The sequence below is a fragment of the Myxocyprinus asiaticus genome, chromosome 22 (assembly GCF_019703515.2).
Source record: "Myxocyprinus asiaticus isolate MX2 ecotype Aquarium Trade chromosome 22, UBuf_Myxa_2, whole genome shotgun sequence".
Lineage (NCBI taxonomy): Eukaryota > Metazoa > Chordata > Actinopteri > Cypriniformes > Catostomidae > Myxocyprinus > Myxocyprinus asiaticus.
The window spans coordinates 40090875-40113174 of NC_059365.1; the positions used below are offsets into that span (position 1 = coordinate 40090875).

At 39.6% G+C, this 22300-nt stretch overlaps 1 protein-coding gene across 1 annotated transcript; it reads right to left on the reverse strand.

Annotated features, from left to right (window-relative positions):
- Nucleotides 1-723: 723 nt before the first annotated feature.
- Nucleotides 724-18658, reverse strand: si:ch73-22a13.3 (inositol-trisphosphate 3-kinase A). Its single transcript, XM_051650334.1, has 7 exons — nucleotides 17778-18658; nucleotides 15248-15332; nucleotides 14704-14917; nucleotides 5174-5378; nucleotides 4972-5073; nucleotides 4336-4407; nucleotides 724-4221 (listed from the first exon to the last, which is right to left on the reverse strand). The coding sequence occupies exons 1-7, from the start codon at nucleotides 18579-18581 to the stop codon at nucleotides 3988-3990; spliced, it is 1716 nt and encodes a 571-aa protein (XP_051506294.1). The 5' UTR covers nucleotides 18582-18658; the 3' UTR covers nucleotides 724-3987.
- Between the last annotated feature and the right edge of the window lie 3642 nt (nucleotides 18659-22300).

Genomic DNA, 22300 nt, shown 5'->3' on the forward strand with positions numbered 1-22300 from the left:
ATTGACAATGAGTAAAGTTTAAAGACTTTTTACCTTTTGTTGCTAGCCTAGGATGCCCTGAGTTTTTTATTAAAAATTTGTATTGATCACATTGCTATGTGGTTACTAAGGTGTCCTGGGTGGTTGTCAGGTGATTGTTAGATCTGGGGTTACTGGTCCACCCCCAAGTCCCCATGACATTCTGGTCCCTAGATATGGCTCAAGTCTGATATACTGGTGACTAAAAGAATAATAAATTAAGCACATATCATCGCTTAACAACCTCAGAGCTTATGGTGGTTGTTTTTAAAGGGTTAGGCCTAACAGTTAGCTTTCAAATTAAATTTTAAATTGTGAATGATAAAAATGAATAGGATTTTTTTTTCTTTTTTTTTCTTCACAAAACCGCTTTGTTGCACAACTATATTTTCTGTAGATTTTTAAAGTTGTTTGGAAAAGCACTATCTATCTATCTATCTATCTATCTATCTATCTATCTATCTATCTGTCTGTCTGTCTGTCTGTCTGTCTGTCTGTCTGTCTGTCTGTCTGTTTCTGCCTCATTTGGATGTTTATTGAAATTTGAAACAAACATATTAATACTTTTAAATGTTGTATAAAACACAGCACCACATACTGATAAGATGTGTGAAGGTTACTCTTTGGTTGTCTCATATAAATGATGAGCAAAAGCATGAGATCCATTCCTCCAAGAAGCTAGAAGGTGCATAAGTTCAGTTTTTTTATTTTATTTATTTATTTATTTTTTTGGTCTTATACAAAAAGAAAGTTATGACATCATGCCTACCTTAGTGCCCATACAGGGGCAGAGTTTGGAATGGCATACTACCACACTACTCTTACTATTTCTGCCATAGACAGACATGGCAGAAGTAGTAAGAGTAGTATGTGTAGTATGCCATTTTGAACTCAGCCAGGGACTTCCATATACCGTAGTATATTAGGATATTAGCCTAATAAACTCCTTATAAAACTTAAAACAAATGATTTGACTGATGAGACGTAAAATAAATAGACAATTACAAAACTATAGTTTGTCTATAATTTTCATGCAGTCTCTTGTATTCCATTCTATGAATGGAATCCACATGAGATCAGTAAAAGCAGGGCCATTAGTTGGGAACTTAAATAGGAGGATTACACAAATAGTGCAAGTTCTTGTATCATATCAAAAATGTAATAAACAAATATTTTAAGTAAAACAACAACAGCAACAACACAAAAACAAACAATGCACTTATGTACATTTCACAAGAACATTTGCCCCAGCCATAGCAACACAAATAATTTAGTGTCTTATTAATACTGTTAAGTGCTTCACCTTAATGGTCTGGACAAGAGACATTTTTTCCAATCCTGGTCTTGTAGGATCCCCAATCTATCCAACACCTGATTCAACACATCAGCTTATTATGCTGTAGAAATTATTCAACTTCCCACTTCAGGAGTCTTAATTACGAGTGCATCACATTCAAGTGCTTTGTTGTCAAAGAGAGAAGGAATCATTGAGAACGCCAGGTTCATTTTTGCACATTTCTTGGGGAACTTTTATTTTGACACCATAATACAGGTACATGTTAGTTAGCTTGGTCAAAATTGTATGTATTTTGGTCAAATATATGCTATTTTCTCTGTGTAAAAAAATGAACAACATGCATCAAAATGGTTACTGTTATATGTAAATGTATGATACCGAAACGGCTAAACGGGAAAAGCTGCATTTAGAAAAATTAATAAGACCTATCATTCACTACAGAAACGGTACCCTCCTCCGCCACACTAGACTTTGCACTCCATTCACTTCCATTCATACGCATCTGAACACGGGACATCAAAAACGAAGAAATGTTGTATTCTGCATACCAAAGTTCAAGTCCGGTGAACTCTGATATTTATATATGGCTATATATGGCTCTCCTTTAAAGAGGTCATGTCACGAGGAATCAAATTTTCCTTGAAATTTTGACATATAAGAGGTCTTTTTACTATAAAAACATACTGTAAATTTCAGAGCTCAAAACTTAATCCCAAAGGCAATAAAAGCATTTATTGAAACCAAGCTGCAAAAATGCCTCGTTCTCTACTTCTGCATCTTCCAAACGTCATTTGGGGGCTCATTAAGTCATGAACACCTCTACAACTCAAAAACATCAATGCCTACTTTTACATCAGTGCACTCTTGGCCCTGCCCACTGGTGCTTCAGTTTGTAAACTGAGAGAGAAGGACAAACAAGGCCTACTGTGGCCTAATTGTTATTCCTGAACACCAAATGGGACTCATCTGGACTATTTTAAATTATTTTTGTAGACAGATGTCTTTGTCCGCTTGATACATATTTCGGGTGCTTTTATAAGACATGGTGTCAAGTTAAAAACACTTGGACCTGATGCAAAACAGTAAGTAAACAATTCCATTCATGAATATTTGAATATTCCATTCAGTCATGACTGATTGATAGTTTATGGTGCATCCTATTTACACCGGGCGCATCCGCTGACGCGACACAACGGCTTGAGGCTGTCTACACCGGCCACGTCGACACAAACTTTCTAAACCGTTTATTTGTTGTTGGCAGTAGTAGCGTCAGCACGTGCAGTGCAAAATGAGACGTGCCACAACGGATGTTTCCATGGTACACACTACATAGCATCATTGATTATAACGAGTTCTATTGATTTTGACACGATGCAACGCAACTCTAGCGTCCGGTGTAGACAGGGTGCGATTGTTAACAGCTGTGCTTGAAAAGAACAGTTTAATATATTCATATGCAATTTGTTTGATGTGCGTATAACCCCTGAAATTTAGTTTTATAATGTTGTGGAGCTTGTTCATACTTGAGTTTCAAATATGGCTGAATTTAAGAGGCTGCACAATATTAGCCAATTAGAACAGTGGGCGTTTACGTTGAAGTTTTAAGGAGGTGTTTATGCCAAAACCAAGCGTTTCAGACAGAGGGCCAGAGATAGGGTAGAAAATGATCATATATTAATAAATTATGACTGTTTTAATGCAAAAAAAAAAAAAAAAAAAAAATTACCAACATTATCAGTGGACCTCAGGGAAGATAATAAAACTATTAAAAAGGGCATTTCATGACCCCTTTAAGCGTTCGTGAGTGTATGACAGAAGCTTGTTCACAATGGCTCGCAGTTAAATCTCGCGAAAGCAAAAACAGCGCTCTCACGCGAATAAGCTTCCAGATTTTCACAGTACAAACTGCAAAAATTTATTTTCTTACGGAGTATTTTTGTCTTGTTTTCCAGATCTAAACATTCTTAAAGATACATTTAAAAGAAAAGCTAAATGACACAAGACAGAATTTATATCTTGTCTTCAGAGAAATCTTAAAAAAAAAAAAAAAATTGTAAAGTATATGCTTATAACAAGAAAAAAAAAACTTTGTCCATGGGGGAAGAAATAAACATTTATTAAAAAGTGAATCCCAGAATTCTTTTTTTTTTAAATATTTCTGCGAAAACAAGACTTAATATCTTAAACCCATTCTGCTTCTCAAATCTTTTTTTTTTTTGTGTGTGTATTGTTTTGAGGACGTTAGATGTTCTGAAAATAAGACAAAAATCTTTTTTTGCAGTGAAAGACACATTTCTCACCAAAAGCTATCATACGCCTTAAGACTAGAATGTGATGCACAAGTCTCATGGACTACTTTCATGATACTTTGGGTGCTTTAAGCTTTAAAGTCAGCCACAAACAGGATGTCCTTTAAATCCCTTCTTGTGTGTTCCACAGACGAAAGGGAGTCATTCACAGTTGTGAACTGTTCCATAAAGGGATAACTCCAGAACAAAGAATTGAGGATCCAGTCCTCCAACCTTTTCAGGTATCTAAAGATTGTTTAATTTTAACATACTTGTAAGGCTTTTTTTTTTTTTAAACAGGCTGTTTCTATGGAGTCTATAGCTGGATCTGATGTGAACTCATTGATTTAAATGTTACTTTTTACAGTCTCTGTGAGCTCAGTCTCAAAGTGGTTGCTCTTGACTTTGCTCCTCTGCTTGTCTGATAGCTTCCCCCAGCAGAGAGATTAGGGAGTTCAAACCGATGAGGTACCCATCCTCCCTGTTTCCCTCCACCCATGGAAGATCATGCCTCAGATGGACATCCTCTGGGGTCGGGATGGTTTTCCCAAAATCTATCATCCATATGTTTGCTTTGCTGCTGGAGTCATGGACAAAAAGCAGAGAGCTTCCTATGATCTGTGAGAGATTGAGAGGACATTTAGAGGTAAAGCTGAATCCAGGAGTCCCATAAAAATGTACATGGCCCGAGAATAATATTGCAAAATAATAATGAAAGAGCTTTGCACTGACCTCATGCTTGCTGAAAAACATTGACTGCTTTAGCGTTTCATTCAGAGCCTGTAATCTGGATTTGTAGGCCTTCTGGAATACGCAGAGTGACAAACAAAGAATGTTTATACAGAATGCAGTGGAATTTAAAAAAAAAGTCCACTTGGGATAATGCTTCTTTTCTGCATTTTTATAATTAAACACAGTGTGGTGATGGGGGCGTGGTCGTGTGTCTGTCTGCGGGAAAGAGAGAGCGGTAAGGCTCGTCACCTGGATTGTAATTATTTCTAACACCTGTCTCTTGTTATAGTGATGGCAGAGGGAGACTTAAAAGCCGCACCAGCTCACCAGTTGGGAGAGAGAGAGCACAAATTCGATGCTTGCTGAGTGTATTAGTTATCTGACTGAGTGTTTAAAAAGTTTATTTTGTTATCTGATTGAGTGTTTGAATCTACGTGAATAGACTGCATTAAGTAACCCCAGAATCTGAGGCAGAAAAATAAAAGTCTTGCCTGCACTGCTTCGTCGCCTCCTGAGAATTGTCTAAGAGAACTGAACTTGTTACATACAGTTTGAGGAAAAACCTTGAGAATGTTCCAAAAAATTTGCATCAAACCATCACATTCTTAACCCAAGTATGAAATGGTGTGCACTCACAAGAACGTGAACCTGACTCCTGGTGAAGGATAACAGTGTTTCTGTCACTTGGGCTTCTGTGTGTGTCTTGTAGAAGTTCCGTAATACTTTCCCATTCCCCATCTGTGAAAGAGAACATTGTACATGGGTCACTTTTTAGGTTTAGAATCAGAAATACTTGAAATTGGCTGGCATGTTGGTCAAAACAGCTACAACAACAAACCACTATGCCCTCGATGCGGAAGCCCAGTGTAGAGGTAGTACTGCTGTCATCCCTCCACTGCAGGTAACGCAGCTTTGTCACACCTCTCTGAGCATGTTCTTTCGCAGTGGGAGCTGCTGGATCAGCTTTCAGCATCTTCTGATACATATCAGTCCGCACACTGACATTGTTCCTGGCTTTAATGATCTCCTCCTCTTGGTAAGTCCTGTGAGTAATGTCCCAGAACAGGCTTGTGATATACACTCACTGAGCACTTTATTTGAAACACCTGTACATCTACTTATTCATGCAATTATCTAATCAGCGAATCTTGTGGCAGCAGTGCAATGCATAAAGTCACGCTGATACGGGTCAGGAGCTTCAGTTAATGTTCACATCAACCATCAGAATTGGGAAAAAAAGAGTTGTGTGGCACCATGCGTGGGTCGGACTCTGCACACTTTGCTAGTTTTTAATACTTTTTGTGTCATAAACCCGTGAGATTCGATACACCCTGTTCCATAACTGTTTTATGAAGACAAAATGTAAAAGAATTCAAAATCCTTGGTCTCTGGAGACATTAAAAGACACTTACGTGCTCAAGCTGGTACCTCAGACAGGGCCGCAGACCAGAGACTCTGTTTGGATGGTGTGGCGGGAGAGATTCAGCATCAACTGTCGAGCATGTCAGCAATGCCGGCAAAGGTTGTTGCAGACTTGGAGGATCTTGCTGTAATACACTACCGTTCAAAAGTTTGGGGTCACTTGCCTAAAATGTTTCTCATGATCTTAAAAACCTTTTGATCTGACGGCGTATGCTTAAATGTTTGAAATTAGTTTTGTAGACAAAAATATAATTGTGCCAACATATTAATTTATGTACAAAACTAAAATAAAAAAAATAAAAACGTTTTTGAAATGGATGACTTGGACCGAATAATTAAGAAAAGCAGCCACTAAGTGCCCAGCATATACTCCTTCAATACTGTTTAAAAAGCATCCCAGGGTGATACCTCAAGAAGTTGGCTGAGAAAATGTCAAGAGTACATTTCTGCAAAATCTAGGCAAAGTGTGGCCACTTTGAAGATGCTAAAATATAACATAGTTTTGATTTATTTTGGATTTTTTTAGTCACAACATAATTCCCATATTTCCATTTCTATTATTCCATAGTTGTGATGACTTTACTATTATTCTAAAATTTGAAAAAAAGAAAAAATAAAGAAAGAATGAGTAAGTGACCCTAAACTTTTGAACGGTAGTGTACGTCATCAATCACTTCCATGAAGATGAAATTCTGGTTACAAGAATGGGGGACGTCGACAAACGGATCGATTATCTGGAGTCATCGGAGAGGAAATTAGCTGCTAACCCGCTAGTGACCAAGATAGATTTGGAACGCATTTGGGAAAAGTTGGAAGATATTGAAAATCGTAATCGGCGAAACAACGTCCGAATTGTTGGAATTCCTGAGAATGAAGAAGGCCGAGATATGGTTAAATTCCTAGACGAGCTCTTCCCGAGTCTGCTCGACATAACAGGCCATAAGCTGGAAATTGAGCGAGCTCACAAAGTTCTGGCTCAGAGATCCGCTGAGGGGATTTCTGAGATCATCCAATAAAGATCTCGTGTTACACGAGGTGAGGAGTAAAGGAACGCTTTCTTGGAAGAACCACAACATTTTCTTGTTCCCAGACTTTGTGAATTCGACGAGAGAAACGTGATCGATTCAAGGAATGCAAGAAACTCACATCAACGGAAGGTCGCTTTTGTACTGATGTTCCTGGCCAAATTGAGTATAGATACTAAGGATGGCCGCAAAATATTTACATGCCCACAGCAAGCATTGTCCTTCATAAAGTCAAGGGAATGAGTAAGCTATTGTGTGATTCTCATGTTGCAGTCAATTGAGCCTGACTCACTGATCATACACTGTCCGAGGAAGCTAGGCTAGCCTTTTTTGTTTCTTTTTGTGTTGGTTCCGCCTAGCAGCTGGAGTTTGTTTTGTGGAATAACACTCCTTCAAGAAACGTTTGCATCGACGGAGGGTCGCTTTTGCACTGAAGTTACCGGCCAGGTTGAGAATAGATGCTAAGTATGGCTGCAAATATTTACTTGTCCCCAACAAGCATTGTCCTTCATGAAGTCAATGGAATGAATAAGTCATTGTGTGATGCAGCCTAGTGGACCTGACTCACTGAACATTCACTTGACCGTCCGAGGAAACTGGGCACCTGTTTTGTTTCTTTTTGTGCTGGTTCCGCCTAGCGGCTGGAGTTTGTTTTGTGGAATAACACTCCTTCGGGACAGTATGTGGATGAATCTGCATGTTCTTTGTGCTTATGCCTCCTATTGGCTTGAGTTTGTTTTGTGGAGTATTTTTTGCAGGATATTGGAAGGATTAGGTCATCTGCTGCACTCATGAACAGCCGGCTCACTGAACATTTGTTTGACTGTCCAAGGAAACTGAACATTTTGTGTGTGTGTGTGTGTGTGTGTGTGTGTGTGTGTGTGTGTTTGTGTGTGTGTGTGTGCTGGTTTCGCTAGAGGCTGGAGTTTGTTTTGTGGAAGAACACACCTTCGGGACAGTTATGCAGATGAATCTACATGTTCGTTGTGTTTATTCTGCCTATTGGCTGGAATTTGTTTATAAATTTTCTTCTGTTATGTAATCCTATCTTACAAAATGTGTATAGAAACACCGGACTTGAGCAATCCGATGGCAAAGTGGTCACGGGGACTCTCATAGGCATACATGGACTGTTTGAGTTTAGAGAGATGGACACCGTTTAACACTATCGTACACGGGGTTAATGCACACGTTTTTCTTTTTTCTGTTTCTTTGCTTTGGGGGTAAGTTTGGGGTTTGACTGTTGCAATAATGTTGGAATGTGGTCTTTATAATTTTATTTTTGACACACGATCTATTTTTTCTCATATGTCAAAATGTCAAATATTAATATGAGTGTATTTTCTCTCTCTGCATGGAATGTGAATGGGTTGGGGCACCCCATCAAAAGAAGGAAGGTTATTTCTTTTCTTAAACAAAAGAAATATGATATAGTGTTTCTTCAAGAATGCATCTTTCCCTGCAGGAAGCTGAAAGATTTGGGAAGATACGGGGTGGACATGTTTTCTTTAGTGGTGGCTCAAGTATGAGCAGGGGAGTCATTACATTGATAAGTAAACATCTACAAATTAAATGTCTCAAACAAAGTAAAGATAAATTAGCATCAAACCATCGGGTTTTGCCACATATGGAGAAAAATAAATCATATAGTTGGCTCTTTAATGTATCCCTTTTGCAAAATCCTGATTTCCAAAACATTTTAAAGGCTGAAATCAATATATATATATATGGAGACCAACTGGTCCTCAGTATCCTCTATGGGCATGGCTTGGGAGGCACTTAAGGTGGTTTTTAGGGGTCGGATCATACAGTATGCCTCATTCATCAAAAAATCCATAGCACGAGAACTTGTGAAGTTGGAAGGGAATATTAAAAGTGCTGTCTGATGGCCTCAGAGAATTGACCCAATTGAAATACAGATATAATACTATTTTGTCGCGGAAGGTAGAGTTTTGGTTATTCAGGGCAAGACATTCATTCTTTGAGTTGGGGGACAAAGCAGGGATGCTATTGGCTAGATATATATAGCAGAGAGAGTCTTTTTCTACTATTCCCTCAGTGAAATCAATTGGTGGTGAAATTTTTACCTCGGCCATTAATATTAATAATGCTTTTAAAGAATTCTATCTTGATCTCTGTAGTTCCACGTCTTCGTCTACTGATGAGGATATTAGAAACTTTGTGGAACCATTAGATCTCCCTAAACTGACAACTGAGCAAAACAATTCTCTTGATTCTGAGATAACTTGGAGGAGCTTGGCGAGGTAATTAAGGCCCTGCCTACAGGCAAGGCTCCGAGGCCAGATGGCTTTGCCACTGAGTTTTTTAGATCTTATGCTACAGAACTGGCTCCACTCAGTGGTGCATGATCAGACTCCGGTCGTGGCCATCTCACTTGACGCTGAAAAGGTGTTTGTTATGGTAGAATGGGATTATCTTTTTAAGATTTTGGAAATACACAGGTTCGGGAATACTTTTCTTGGATGGATTAAGTTACTGTATAGACACCCGGTAGCGGCGGTACAAACAAATGGATTAATTTCAGATTATTTTACTCTGGATGGAGCACCCGGCAGGGTTGCCCTATTTCCCCATTGTTGTTCGAAGAAGGGAAGATGATTTTCCAGGGATGGTGGTGGGAGGTGTGGTGCATAAGCTTTTGCTTTATGCAGATGATATTTTATTGATCGTCTCTGACCCCACTAGATCTATGCCTTGCCTCCACAGAATTATTAATTCCTTTTCTCAGGATACAGAATCAGTTGGTCTAAATCCGAAGCTTTGGCTCTGACAGCATACTGCCCAGTAATGGTTTTCCAGCTGGGCCCCTTCCATTGGCCCAAACAGGGCATTAAGTATATGGGCACTTTATCCCCAGCAAATTTATGTGATTTAGTTAGAGTTAGTTTTGATCCCTTAATAAGGTTTTTGAGCAATGTGGGCAGGTGGGCTTATTTACATGTATCTATGGTTGGGAAGCTTAATGTTATTAAAATGAATTGTATTCCAAAATTTAAATACCTGCTACAGTCTCTCCCTGTTGATGTCCCCCTCTCTTATTTCAAGCAATTTGATAGCATAGCGAAGACCTTCATTTGGAATGGTAAGCGTCCTAGATTACATTTTAATAAGTTACATAGGCCGATTGACAAATGTGGGCTAGGCCTACCCAAGATTTTGTTTTATTATTATGCATTCGGTCTCAGACATTTGGCTCATTGGTCGCTTCCACCTGAGAGAGCCCCTCCCTGGTTTTGTATTGAACAGGAAGTTCTTGCCCCTATTTCGCCATTGCAAAACCTTTCTATCAAAATGACTGGAGAAGTTAAATTACACCCTGTTATCTTGCATTTGCACTCGGTATGGACTAAAGTATCCAGAGTGTTTAATTCAGACATTTATTTAAATGTTGCCTCGAGCTTATGGCTGAACCCAAAATTATGTATTGATAAGTCCCCTTTCTGCAGGTCAGAGTGGATTGTGAGGGGGGTTACTACACTCGGTGACCTATATGAGAGTGGAGGGTTGAGATCTTTTGAAAATTTTGTTCAATATTTTGGAATTCCCAGATCTCAGTTCTATAGGTATTTACAGCTGCGCCACCTGCTTTGTATTGTTTTTGGGAGTAGCACACACCCCACTTAAATGGCATATACCCTGGGAGAGGTGATTACTGCTTTTGGAAAAGGTCATGAGGCATCAGTGTATTACTCCCTGCTAATTCAGAGTCTGGGGGATGGAGCTTCAACTTCTCTCGAGATTATGGGAGAAAGATTTAAACTTGGTATTGGAGGAAAGAGTGTGGGCTAGGATTCTAAAAAATTTCAGGTCTGTATCTAGAGATGAAAGGGTTCACCTTATGCAATTTCAAGATTTTTTCTATTGGACCCCCTCTAGATTGTATAGGCTTGGTCTTAAAGACACACCCACCTACTGGCGATGCCATTCAGAAGATGGAGACACAACCCATGTTTTTTGGGGATGTGTTAAGATCCAGGACTTTTGATTGATGGTTCAGAGTTTTGTATGTGACATTTTGGGCACTCAGGTTTAATTTTGCCCCAGACCCTGGGTGTGCGCATCAATGTTTTATGCTGAAAAGCACTTCTGTGTTGTGTTTTGTTTATTAAAAGCCTTTTTGATAGTTCACCCGGTCCCCGCTTCCTCCTTTCCATAATAAGAACATGATTTGTTACATTGGTGCCAAAACCCGGGAAGGAGGAAGGATGCACTGTCATGGAATCCTCGCCGTTGCCATCCGCCAGGAGGCAGAGGAACCAGCTGCCGTCCGTCAGGACCGGCGAACCGGAGTGCCCCCCCGCTCTCTCTCTCTCTCTCTCGGGCTCTCCCGCTCTCTTTCACTCTCCCCTCTCCCTCACTTTGTCCTACTCAGTTTCTCAGGAGGCAGAGAAGACCAGCTGGCGGCGGAATGGCCAAAGTGACAACTCCTCCCCTCCAGGAAGGGGAGGGAGGGAGTAGGTCAGGCCATTTGGTTTCCTGGCCTGAATCGGGTGTTGGGGGTATTTGATGAGGAGGAGGGCATGGCCGGGCCATGAGGGTGCACACCTGGCGCTGAGTTGCCCCAGTCAGCGGGAGAGAGAGATAAGGAGGAGCCAGAGATGCCAGAGAGAGAGAGAGATGCACGCAGCCGCTGTGTGTGTGCGCATCAATGTTTTGTTTTGCTGAAAAGCACTTTTATGTTGTGTTTTGTTTATTACAAGTCTTTGGAGGAAGAGCTGCCACCATGGAATCCTCACCACTGGGCGAAGTCATCCGAGCCCTTGCAGACATGCAACAGATGCAACATCAAGCCCTCCTGGCCCAGGAACAGCTCTTCCAGGAGCATCTCCAAGCTCAAATGGAGGATCAGTGGGCATTACAGAGCCTGGTACCCCGGAAGTCCTCAGCCACAACCCCATTGTTTATGTTGGCCAAGATGGGGCCCCTGGATGACTTGGAGGTATTCGTGGGGCTCTTTGAACAGACCGCGACCACCTTCAGATGGCCAAAAGCCAAGTGGGCAATTCAGCTGTTTCTTCTGCTGTCCAGGGAAGCCCAGGATATTCGAGTGGAGTACAACGCCCTAAAGAAAGCAATCTTACAATGAGTTGGCCGCACTCCAGAACAACACCGCCAGCAGTTTCGCTCCCTCACGCTCAGCGAGGTCGGCCGTCTGTTTATTTATGCCCAGCTGCTCTGTGATGCCTGACGGAAGTGGGTACGGGCCAGGGAGAAGTGTGATGCAAAGGTGATGATCGATCTGATGGTGTTGGAGCAATTCATCACTCGTCTGCCGAAGGGAACCACAGAGTGGGTCCAATGCCATCGCCCGGCGTCGCTGGATGACGCCATCCAGCTGGCAGAGGATCACATGGCAGCCTATCCAGAGGGCGGCGAGCCCTCGTCATCATCTCTTCTCTCTCTCTCTCTCTCCCCCAACCCTTCCTTCCGTCCTGTTCCCACTCCCAGGAAACAGGGAGTTCTCTCCCCCAAGCCGCTTCCCCGGCTTCAGGGTTTGCACATTCCTTCTGTTTCTCCTGTCCCTCTCCACCTGGGCCGGTTTGCTGGAGCTGCGGGGAGCCCGGGCATTTCCAGGACCAATGCCTGGTGACGGAGGTGGGGACATTGGTTTGGGTCCCCGACGCGCCTCAGGCTGCCCCCAGTCGAGCTGGGACATGTCGTATACCTGTAAGAAATGTCGTATACCTGTAAGTATTAAGGGGGGTACATACCAGGCCTTGGTGGATTCGGGTTGCAACCAAACCTCCATCCATCGATGCCTGGTTCAAGACGAGGCTTTGGGTGCTAGTCACAGGGTGAAGGTGAGGTGTGTGCATTGTGATATTCACAATTATCCTGTAGTGACCATTATGATTCAGTTCCGGCTCTTCCTTATCTCTCTCTCCCGCTGATTGGGGCAACTCAGCACCAGGTGTGTGGCCGGGCCGTGAGGGTGCCTCCTCCTCATCACATGTTCCTAATAAAGTACTCAGTGAGTGTATGCAGTGATGGTGTTAGCACTCAAATATAAAATGGCTAACTTGCACCTCCGCAGAGGAACTATTAATGTATATGCGCATTTTGGAGCAAAATATGCTGCCATCTATATATTCATGATGTCTTTTTCAGGAACGTCCCTGCATATTTCAGCAAGACAACTGCAAGCCACAATCTTCATGTGTATCAACAGCATGGCTTCATATTCCAGGTGCCCGAACCCGTCTACCATTGAAAAAGTGTGACGCATTATGATGCTCAACGTAAGACAGTGAGACTCTGGACTGTTAAGCAGCTGAAGTCTTATATCAAGCAAGAATGGGAAAAAATCCATCTTCAAAACTACAATAATAGAAGGCAACAGTCTTTCTCCATAAATAAAAAAAGAGGAATTGATTTTTAATGATAACTTATAAAAGACAGACTACTACAAGCTCTGAGTTTGTTAATTGTTGGTATATGCTTCTGTTGAAGCCAGTCTACGTTATTTTGACTTCATTTAAAAATAAAAATTGTGTTAAATAGCAGAATATGGTAAAGAGCTACATTACCTATGATCCTGAAGAGAAATAATCAAACAATCAGAGAACTGCGGTGTACCAAAAGAGCTCTGAGGTGACCGCCCGGACCCATTTTTTAAAATTGAGGTATTTACTTTTAATGTAATTCCTGTTCAGTTTTACAAACTGATGTACGATCGAAATTGTCGGAATTTGACACAAAATTGGAACATACTGTAGACATTAAGTTAACCATCAAATTGTTTTAAAATCACACTTGTTATAAAAATCTGTGCTTTTGGTCTTTTCAAAGAATAAATATACACAACTACCCATTCTGCCAATTTAAAACTGTGCCATATGCAAGATTACTCAAAGGCCTTATGCAAGATTCTAATAAAGCATAAATAAAGCATGAATAAAAGCAGATGAAACTGCAATTTTAAGTCACTTGTGTAAAACTTCTTAAGTATTTTGCAGAGATGCTACAAAGCACACTTAGATTTTTTGAAATATTTGTATCATTTTCCTTAAAGGGATAGTTCACCCAAAAATTAAAATTCTGTCATCATTTACTCACCCTCATGCCATCCCAGATGTGTATGACTTTCTTTCTTCTGGTGAACACAAACATTTTTAGAAGAATATTTCAGCTCTGTAGGTCCATACAATGCAAGTGAATGGGTAAAAAAATCTTAAAGCTCTAAAATGCGCATAAAGGCAGCATAAAAGTAATCCTTAACCACCAGTGGTCAAAATCTATATCTTCAGAAGTGATATGATAAATGTGGGTGAGAAACAGATCAATATTTAAGTCTGTTTTTACCATAAATTCTCCTCCCTGCCCAGCAGGCGGTGATATGCACAAATAATGCAAATTGCTGAAAACAAAAGTAGAAGAAAGTGAAAGTGGAGATTTATAATTTAAAAGGACATAAATATTGATCTCTTTCTCACCCACACTGATCATATCGCTTCTGAAGATATAGATTTAACCACTGGAGTCTTATGGACTACTTTTATTCTGCCTTTATGTGCTTTTTGGAGCGTCTAATTTTTGTTACACATTCACTTGCATAGCATGGACCCACAGAGCTGAAATATTCTTCTAAAAATCTTTACTTGTTTTCAGCAGAAGACAGAAAGTCATACACATCTGGGATGGCATGAGGGTGAGTAAATGATGAGAGAATTAGAATTTTTGGGTGAACTATTCCATTAATATTGCTCACTGGCAATGAATCATGTCTCATTAGCCTCTAGCAGGGAACTGTATCACTATTTCATACAATTTGCCAGGAGCACTCAAGCAAATACTTTCTCAATCGAATCTCGATCTCAATTGAACATTGGTTTTCAGAAATGTTATTCGGCAAAATGGAAACCAGATCAGTATTGGTGTACAGCTATTAGGCTCTTCCTACCGGACACCCATTTTGCAGTCCATTATAACAGGATGTTTGAGGCCACTCAGCAGATCTTCTAGACGGATGTATTGCTCTCCATCCTGACTGATGTGCCCAAAATAATGAGGCACAAACTGACAGAGAGTGTCAGACATGAGGGCCTGCAGACAGTGGTCTTCCACGTCACAAAACCTCTTGAGCACCTCCCCACCCTTGCTCAGCTTGACATTACCTGGAGAGACCACAAAACACTCTTTATTTGAATGAATGGGCATTGCAAACACAAAATAAATGTTCAAGGTGTTACAGGCAACAAGGCAAAAATATTTGTGTGTGTGTGTGTGTGTGTGTGTCAAGCCAAAAAAAAAAAAAAAAAGTATGTTCCATCCCATAAAGACTGCAGCCAGACCTGACCTGGATTATGTCATTCGAAAAGCAAAGTTATTTCAGAGACGGAGCAAGTTATTACATTTATAAAAGTTTACAAAGTAAACAAAGTAAAAATAACATGCACTGATGAATCACAAAGTTATTGTTTTTTTTTAAAGTGCGAGCTACATACCTTGGTGACCAGCCAGTTGGATCCATGATCTCGGTGTGCACTTTGACCACTGCATTATGGTCAAAAATGTTCTCCAAGATTGACACTGGGAAAGAAAATAAGCCCATTTCTTTTAGTGCAGTTAACAGTCCCTTAAAACTGTAATCAATAATTGTAACTTTCCTCACCAGCTTAGACTAGCATGAATTTCCATGCTGGTTTAGACCTGATTTATGCTGGTCCATATGCAGTTGACCAGTAGATGCCATCATTGAAATTTTGCAACTCACAAAATAGCATTTCAATCCTCATGAGTGTTCACACTTATACACTATCAATGGTAAAACTGTTTAAATCCCAAAAACTGAATATTTGTCCTTTTCATTCCAATTCTATTTAATTTTCAGATAACAAGTTGAGTTTGTTTTGGGAATATTGCAAATTTGACAGTAACATGTTACTCTATCCTTATCTCAGTCTGGACTATGCAAATAACATATTCAAATACACTATCGTTTGGTGGTGTTTCATAATCATGCAAATTGTCTAACACATTTCACTGTACCGAAAAAATGAAGACCTTTTCTGCAAGTACATACCATTTGGGGTTTCTCGGATTTAAGAAACCCAAAACTGTAAACCCCACACTTGTGGAACCCTTGGAAAACATCCAGAAACCCTCTAAAATGTGCCTCAAATATCCAGTTGTGTACTCAAGGAACTTGAATATACAGTATATTTCAAGTGCCTCAAAACCCTTACCCTATGATGCAGTTACTGGAAGAACCATTCACAATCTTTAGAGTTCTTGCAGGAAGTTATTGGTTCCATTTTGAAAGTTCTGAAATGTACTCTTTTTAAATTGTACCTACACTGTAAAAATTTAACGATATTCAAGGCTCCATTTTTGGTTCCTCAGCAGCCCCTCAGTTGAACCCCAATGGAGATCCTCCAGACACCCCTTCAGTTCTCTGGTACCCCGTTTCCACCAACATGGCTCCAAGGCTGGCTTCTGGGCCGGTGCAAATTCACAACTGTTTACACCGTAGAAAATCCAGTTCTGTGGTGGAATAACTGGTTCAGCACCAGCCCCAAAAGCTTGCTGGTGTTTTAGCAGGAACCGACAAAGTCAGGGGGTGGAGGGAATAATGTTTCATTACCAGGTAAAGTTTTCCAAACAACAATAGTTTGGCTAGCTACCATTTGGAAATTTTGGCGGAAATTTTACAACTAAGTCCGTCAGATTCACTGATAAAGATTTTTTTTAACGCAATTTCTGCTCCTGGTGCTTTTTCTAATCACTGACTATGTGTACATGGACACCAGAAATTGGCTTATTGCGAGAAAGTAGCATTCCCGTTTACATGCACTGTATAGACGGCGTACTCTTTACTCCCGTATTCATGCGGCTCGGTCAGTAGGCATCTTTCTCCACAGCAACGTACTTTCCCTGTAATGCTTGTTTAAATAACAAACATGGTATCCAAGGAAGTCTTCACTATTTTATTCCCCTTTGCTTCACTTTATTTCCAGATATTCCAGAGTTGTTGCTGTGTTTGTTTCCTTAGTCTTCTGTCGCAACCTGCAGCGGAATTTAACTTCAACGTAAGGGACAGTTGATATTTTACATTGGTGTGTATAAATGAGTATAGTTTATAGTGTGTGTGCTTTTCCCACTGTACTCCCAGAAATGTTGAAGTATTTCCATTGTGTTGAATTGTTGTTGAGCTTCATCCTATGATATTTGTTATCCGGTCTGTTCACACACATGCGCGCTCCCCAAAAACCTGTTAGAACACCGCTTATGTGTTTAAATGACCACATTAAGCCATGTTCTTCAGGAGAAACCTGGAAGTGTTAAACTGCTTTCTCTTAATCCCTTAAACGGCAAATCGATGTTCTTCTTTACATGATGTTTCAGAATGCCACTTACTGCAAAAATCTTTCTTAAGTACATGTAAGCGTTGTCACTATTAGCATCATTTACTGTGCAGATGTTTCTAAAGTAGACATTACTTATTGTTTAATTGTCAAAGTGATGGAAAGCATTTGAATTATCCATAAATGTTTTTAAAACATGTTAAATCAAGGAGAATGTTCATTTACCACAGCCTCTGATGTTGTAAGTAGCATTTTCCATTTTGTGTGGGTAAGTGTGATCGGATCTCTAAGAACTCTAAGGACTGTCAATAGTTCCTTCAGCAACCTTATCATGAAGAAAATGCTCTAATATATATATATATATATATATATATATATGCTCTCAAAATATATTTAGAAGTTCCTTGACTACATAAACAGGATATTTGAGACTCCTTTAAAGGGTGTTTGGAGGATTTCCAGAGGGTTCTGCTGGTTTGGCAACTGGGGAACCCCAAATATTGCCTCAGGTAACTTTTAATTTTTACAGTCTGGAGGTTCTACAAAGGGTTCCACAGACATGACAGTCTGATGAACCCCAAATAGTATCATATTTTTTATTTTTTTTTTTTTTATTTTTTTTTTTATAGTGATAACATCAAGTTTAACTGGTCCTGAAAGATCCACTTACCCTCCTCATTGTCTTCCTCCTGGCAGCTGTATTATCCTCCCCCTCACTAAATACATCATCGCTCTCTGCTGAGGAGTTGAAGGAGGATGAGGATGAAGCCGAGGAATGTAGGAGAACCCGAGAGAGGAAAGGATGTGGAACACAGTCTTTCATTTCCCTATCGTCTATCTTATCCTCTTTCTCAATACTTCTGTCCATAGAATTCTCTCCATCCGTTGATGCCCCCAATGTTTGTGCGTCTCTTTGTTTTGAAACCCAACTTATCCTCCTTTGCCTTTGATTCTCACTCAACTCTCTCTCGTTCCCCTCATCGATACTCTCCAGACTTCTGCCCAGCCTCTCCTGCATTCCTTCCTTCAATCTTTCCTTGAGTTCAAACTTACCCCTCCATAGGCTCTTTCTAGTTGCTGTATTAAGCTCCATCCTCAAACCCTCTTTGACATAAGGTTTACCTGCCATCACTCTCTCTTTCACTCTCTTTTCCTCCATATCCTTGTCCATGGTCATTTCTTCAGCAGGCATTGGTAGGGGATCCACACAAACATGTTCGGGAGGCTCTGGTTCAAGTGTCTGCATTTCTGTTGGCTCTTCTAGCTTCGACGATAGGACTGTGTGCGCAGAGGCCAGCTTAGGTCTGACTCTGAATCCCACATTCTTCTTATTATAATTTAGTTTGATCGAAGATGAAGAGAAATAAAAAATAGTTTCTTCTACGGCATCTTTCACGCTTTCTACATCACCTTCGTTGCTCTCTTTTGCTGACAACATGCTCATTCTTCCTGGAGGTAAATCCAAGTCTTTCATGAAGCTGCTTGAATGGAAATTATCATCAGAAGTGCATGAAAATCCAGTTTCATTATTTTGAGTATTGAAAAAAGAGAATCTGAGGGAATGAGCAAAATGATACTGACATTAATGATTTGATAAGACAATACATTTTAGATAGATAGATAGATAGATAGAGTAGTTAGTTAGTTAGTTATTTCCTGGACACATTTTAAGCCTTGGTCTAAAAACTAAAAACTGTCATCAGTGGTTATGTCATATATGAATGCATTGTAGTCCATGAATATGCTATATATGTGCCCTGGAAATAGCTCACATATGCTGAGGTGCAGAGCAAAAAAAAAGCACTAAAAAGCACTAACTCCCACGTACCAGAATTACCTGTCATTACCTATCACTCCAGTTTGTTACGCTGAACACTCCAGCAGTTCAATGCCAAAGACTCAACACCAGTTCAAAGTCTTGCTGTCAATGTTTACCACCAATGATTTGCATAGTGTGACAAGAAGTTTCCAGAAATTTTTTGGACAATGAGCTCTTCCGGGGTTGGGCTGAGAATTCAGCAGAAACTGCCTCTTACAACCAGATACATTTACATTTATTCATTTGGTAGACGTTTTCGCCTTAAAGGGGGAATATTTGATCAGTACTCATTTTCCCTGGGAATTGAACCCATGTGGCATGATCTTGGTGTTTCATCCACTTGAACTAAAGAGATGCTATCACTTACTTTATGATGGATGTAGTATCAAGTTACTTATTTAAATGTTCATATTACCACAAGCAAGGAAAGAATTATAATGATGCAATAAAATAATAATAATAATAAAAACACCAAAGAAATCTAGATTATTTATTTATTTTTTATTTTTTTAAGGAAATGTGAGTGGTGCTTGCTTATAAAAATCTTGCGGCCACAATGCAGGGCTTGGTGATATGGCTACACAAATTATATCTCAGTATTTTCCAGCCTATTGATGATATTTGATATATATCTCTGCAATTATATATTTGCTCTGAAATGGTTTTAAAGTTTACAATTTAATTTACATTTATTCATTTGGCAGATGCAAAAGAGGAATAATACAATATTAGTGATTCATCTTAAGGAGACAGTAGTATGAAAAGTGCTGCATCACAAAGTTTCAATTGCATCAGAAAAATACCAACGAGGTACAGTGAAGCCAAATGTCCGGGAAAGTGTTTTGGTGCCTCTTTGTGTTGGTACGACAAGGCACCACTCATTTGCAGACTGCAGGCTTCTGGTGGGAACGTCCTCTGCAGAACCAGCAACCAGTGTAGAGAGACAAGGAGGGGTGTAACAAGCCCTCTCTTGGGTTTGTTGAAGAGCAGACGTGCTGCTGCAATCTGGATCATTTGCAGAGGTCTAATTGTGCATGCAGGAAGGCCAGCTAAAAGAGCATTACAGTAATCCAGTCTAGATATGACAAGCGACTGAACAAGGAGTTGTGTGGAGTGAGCTATTAGCTTAACTACATTTCTCAGTAGTGAGGTGGTAGCTTCACTATTTTTTAAATCAAGTAGTTTTTCAGTAGCTGTGACGAGGAGGAGGGCATGGCTGGGCCGTGAGGATGCACGCCCGGTGCTGAGTTGCCCAATCGGTGGGAGAGAGCTAAAGGAGGAGCTGTGGGAAAGAGAGAGAGAGAGAGAGAGAGCACACACACACACACACACACACACACACACACACACACACACACACACACACACACACACACAGACAGACAGACAGACAGACAGACAGACACAGCAGTGTTCCTGTGTGTGTGTTGTTATGTTTCAGTTCAGCGATTTATGTTGTAATTAAAGTCTTGTTGATTGTTAATCCGGTTCCTGCTTCCTCCTTTCCCTACCGAACAAGAGGCATGTCTGCCACGGTAGCGTAGCTATTTTGTTTTTTGATTAGGTAGCGATGTAGTGTTGACAAAAGCTACAACATGTGAACCCAGTGTTACTGTTGCCAGTTTTCAATAAAAACTAAAGATGTCCAATTCACAAACAATTCATTCATTTGAGTCTTTTCTATACAATGAATGAGTCACATGTCATAGCAAAGTAGTCTGAATCAGTGTTTAATTCAATCTAAATAACACAGAAAGTTTGGAGCGGTACTCTCATGTCAGAACACTAATGAAATATTCTATAACACGAAAAACAAAGATAACGCTGGTTGCAGTGGATATTTTTGTACAATCAATGGAAACCAAACCTGCAAATACTCTATCGTTTGCCCATAATGAAGAAATTCTTTATTAAGTTCAACACGTTTGCAGCTTGTAAACGACTTCTGCAGGTAAAGATATTTTCCAACCAAAAGAGCATCAAAACACTTAGTAGTTTACACAAAAACACATCAAAAGAGTACAATGGCATTTCCATGTTTTTTGGACATGTACCATTACCTGGGAGCACCATGCAAATACAATAGCAACACACACACATACACATACACAAGGAATTTTGCCTCTGAACAGAAGCTTCCAGTACATACAGAAAATACAACATCTATACAGAATTACAGTATGAGTAGTAGTATACTGTATGTATGTACAGTAGAGTTGTTACACATGAATGTGCAAAGGAAATTATGTTCAAATGGGTTTGTACAGGTAAAAGAATAAATATAATGTAAAAATAGTGATTTTGGATATTGGGTTTGTATTAGGGGTGCAACAGTTTTCTGTAAAAAATGCGAGCAAGGGTTTAAAACGTGCACACGAGTTCTTCCTGTTTCCTTGCTTGGCTGTAATCTATCGAGCATGCGAGCATTAATAATGCGCTTTGATTAATGCCATTAAAATGCCGTTATAGTAATACATCGATACATGATTAATCATTTACGTCGATATCACCCAGAGAAAGAAAGAGCCGCAGGTGAGCTGAAACTGCACACTCTCCCTTCCGTTTTTTTAAGCAGGCAATCAGTGCTAATTCAGACAGACAGGAAACAATAACTAAAGCGCTGTTCATTGACATATGTGGGATTTCCACGAATGATTAAAATACCTGAGCCATATTATCTATTTTATTAGCAAGGGTATTCCTTTTATAGTGATGTACAGAACATATGTTAAGTTTAAAATGCACTTTATGTTGATGCATGTAGCATTAAAGTCATGTATTAATTTTAAATGTTGATTCAGTAATTAGAGAAATGTTTTTTTTTTTTAGTTAAGGACCCTGATGAAAATTAACTATAATATTAAACTTATATTAACTATAAGTTTTACTATAGTAATATTTTAGTAACCATGAACCAGAAGTAACCATCTGAGCAGAAATCATGTTTTTGATACAATTAACCATGGTTTTATACAGTAATACTGCAGTTTTCATATAGTAATCATGATTTTACTATATATTGTAACCATGACAGTAACCATGTTCATTTTGTGGTTACTATGGTTTTACTACAAATACCATGATTAAACTATGGTAACTGTTGTAAAACCATGATTTTTATTAAGGGCAAACCTGTTGAAGTGTTTACCAAATAGAGTATTCTTTGGATTTTGAAGTAATATTTTTTTTCTGAACATAGCAAATAATGAACCGTACCAAAACCGTGACCCTAAAACCGTGATACAAACCGAACCGTGAGAAATTTGAACCATTGCACCTCTAGTTTGTTTAGGTAACATGTCTTAATATTAATTAACTTTTCTTTTTTTTACATGGATATACCTGTACATTTTATATTGAACCGTACTGTATAT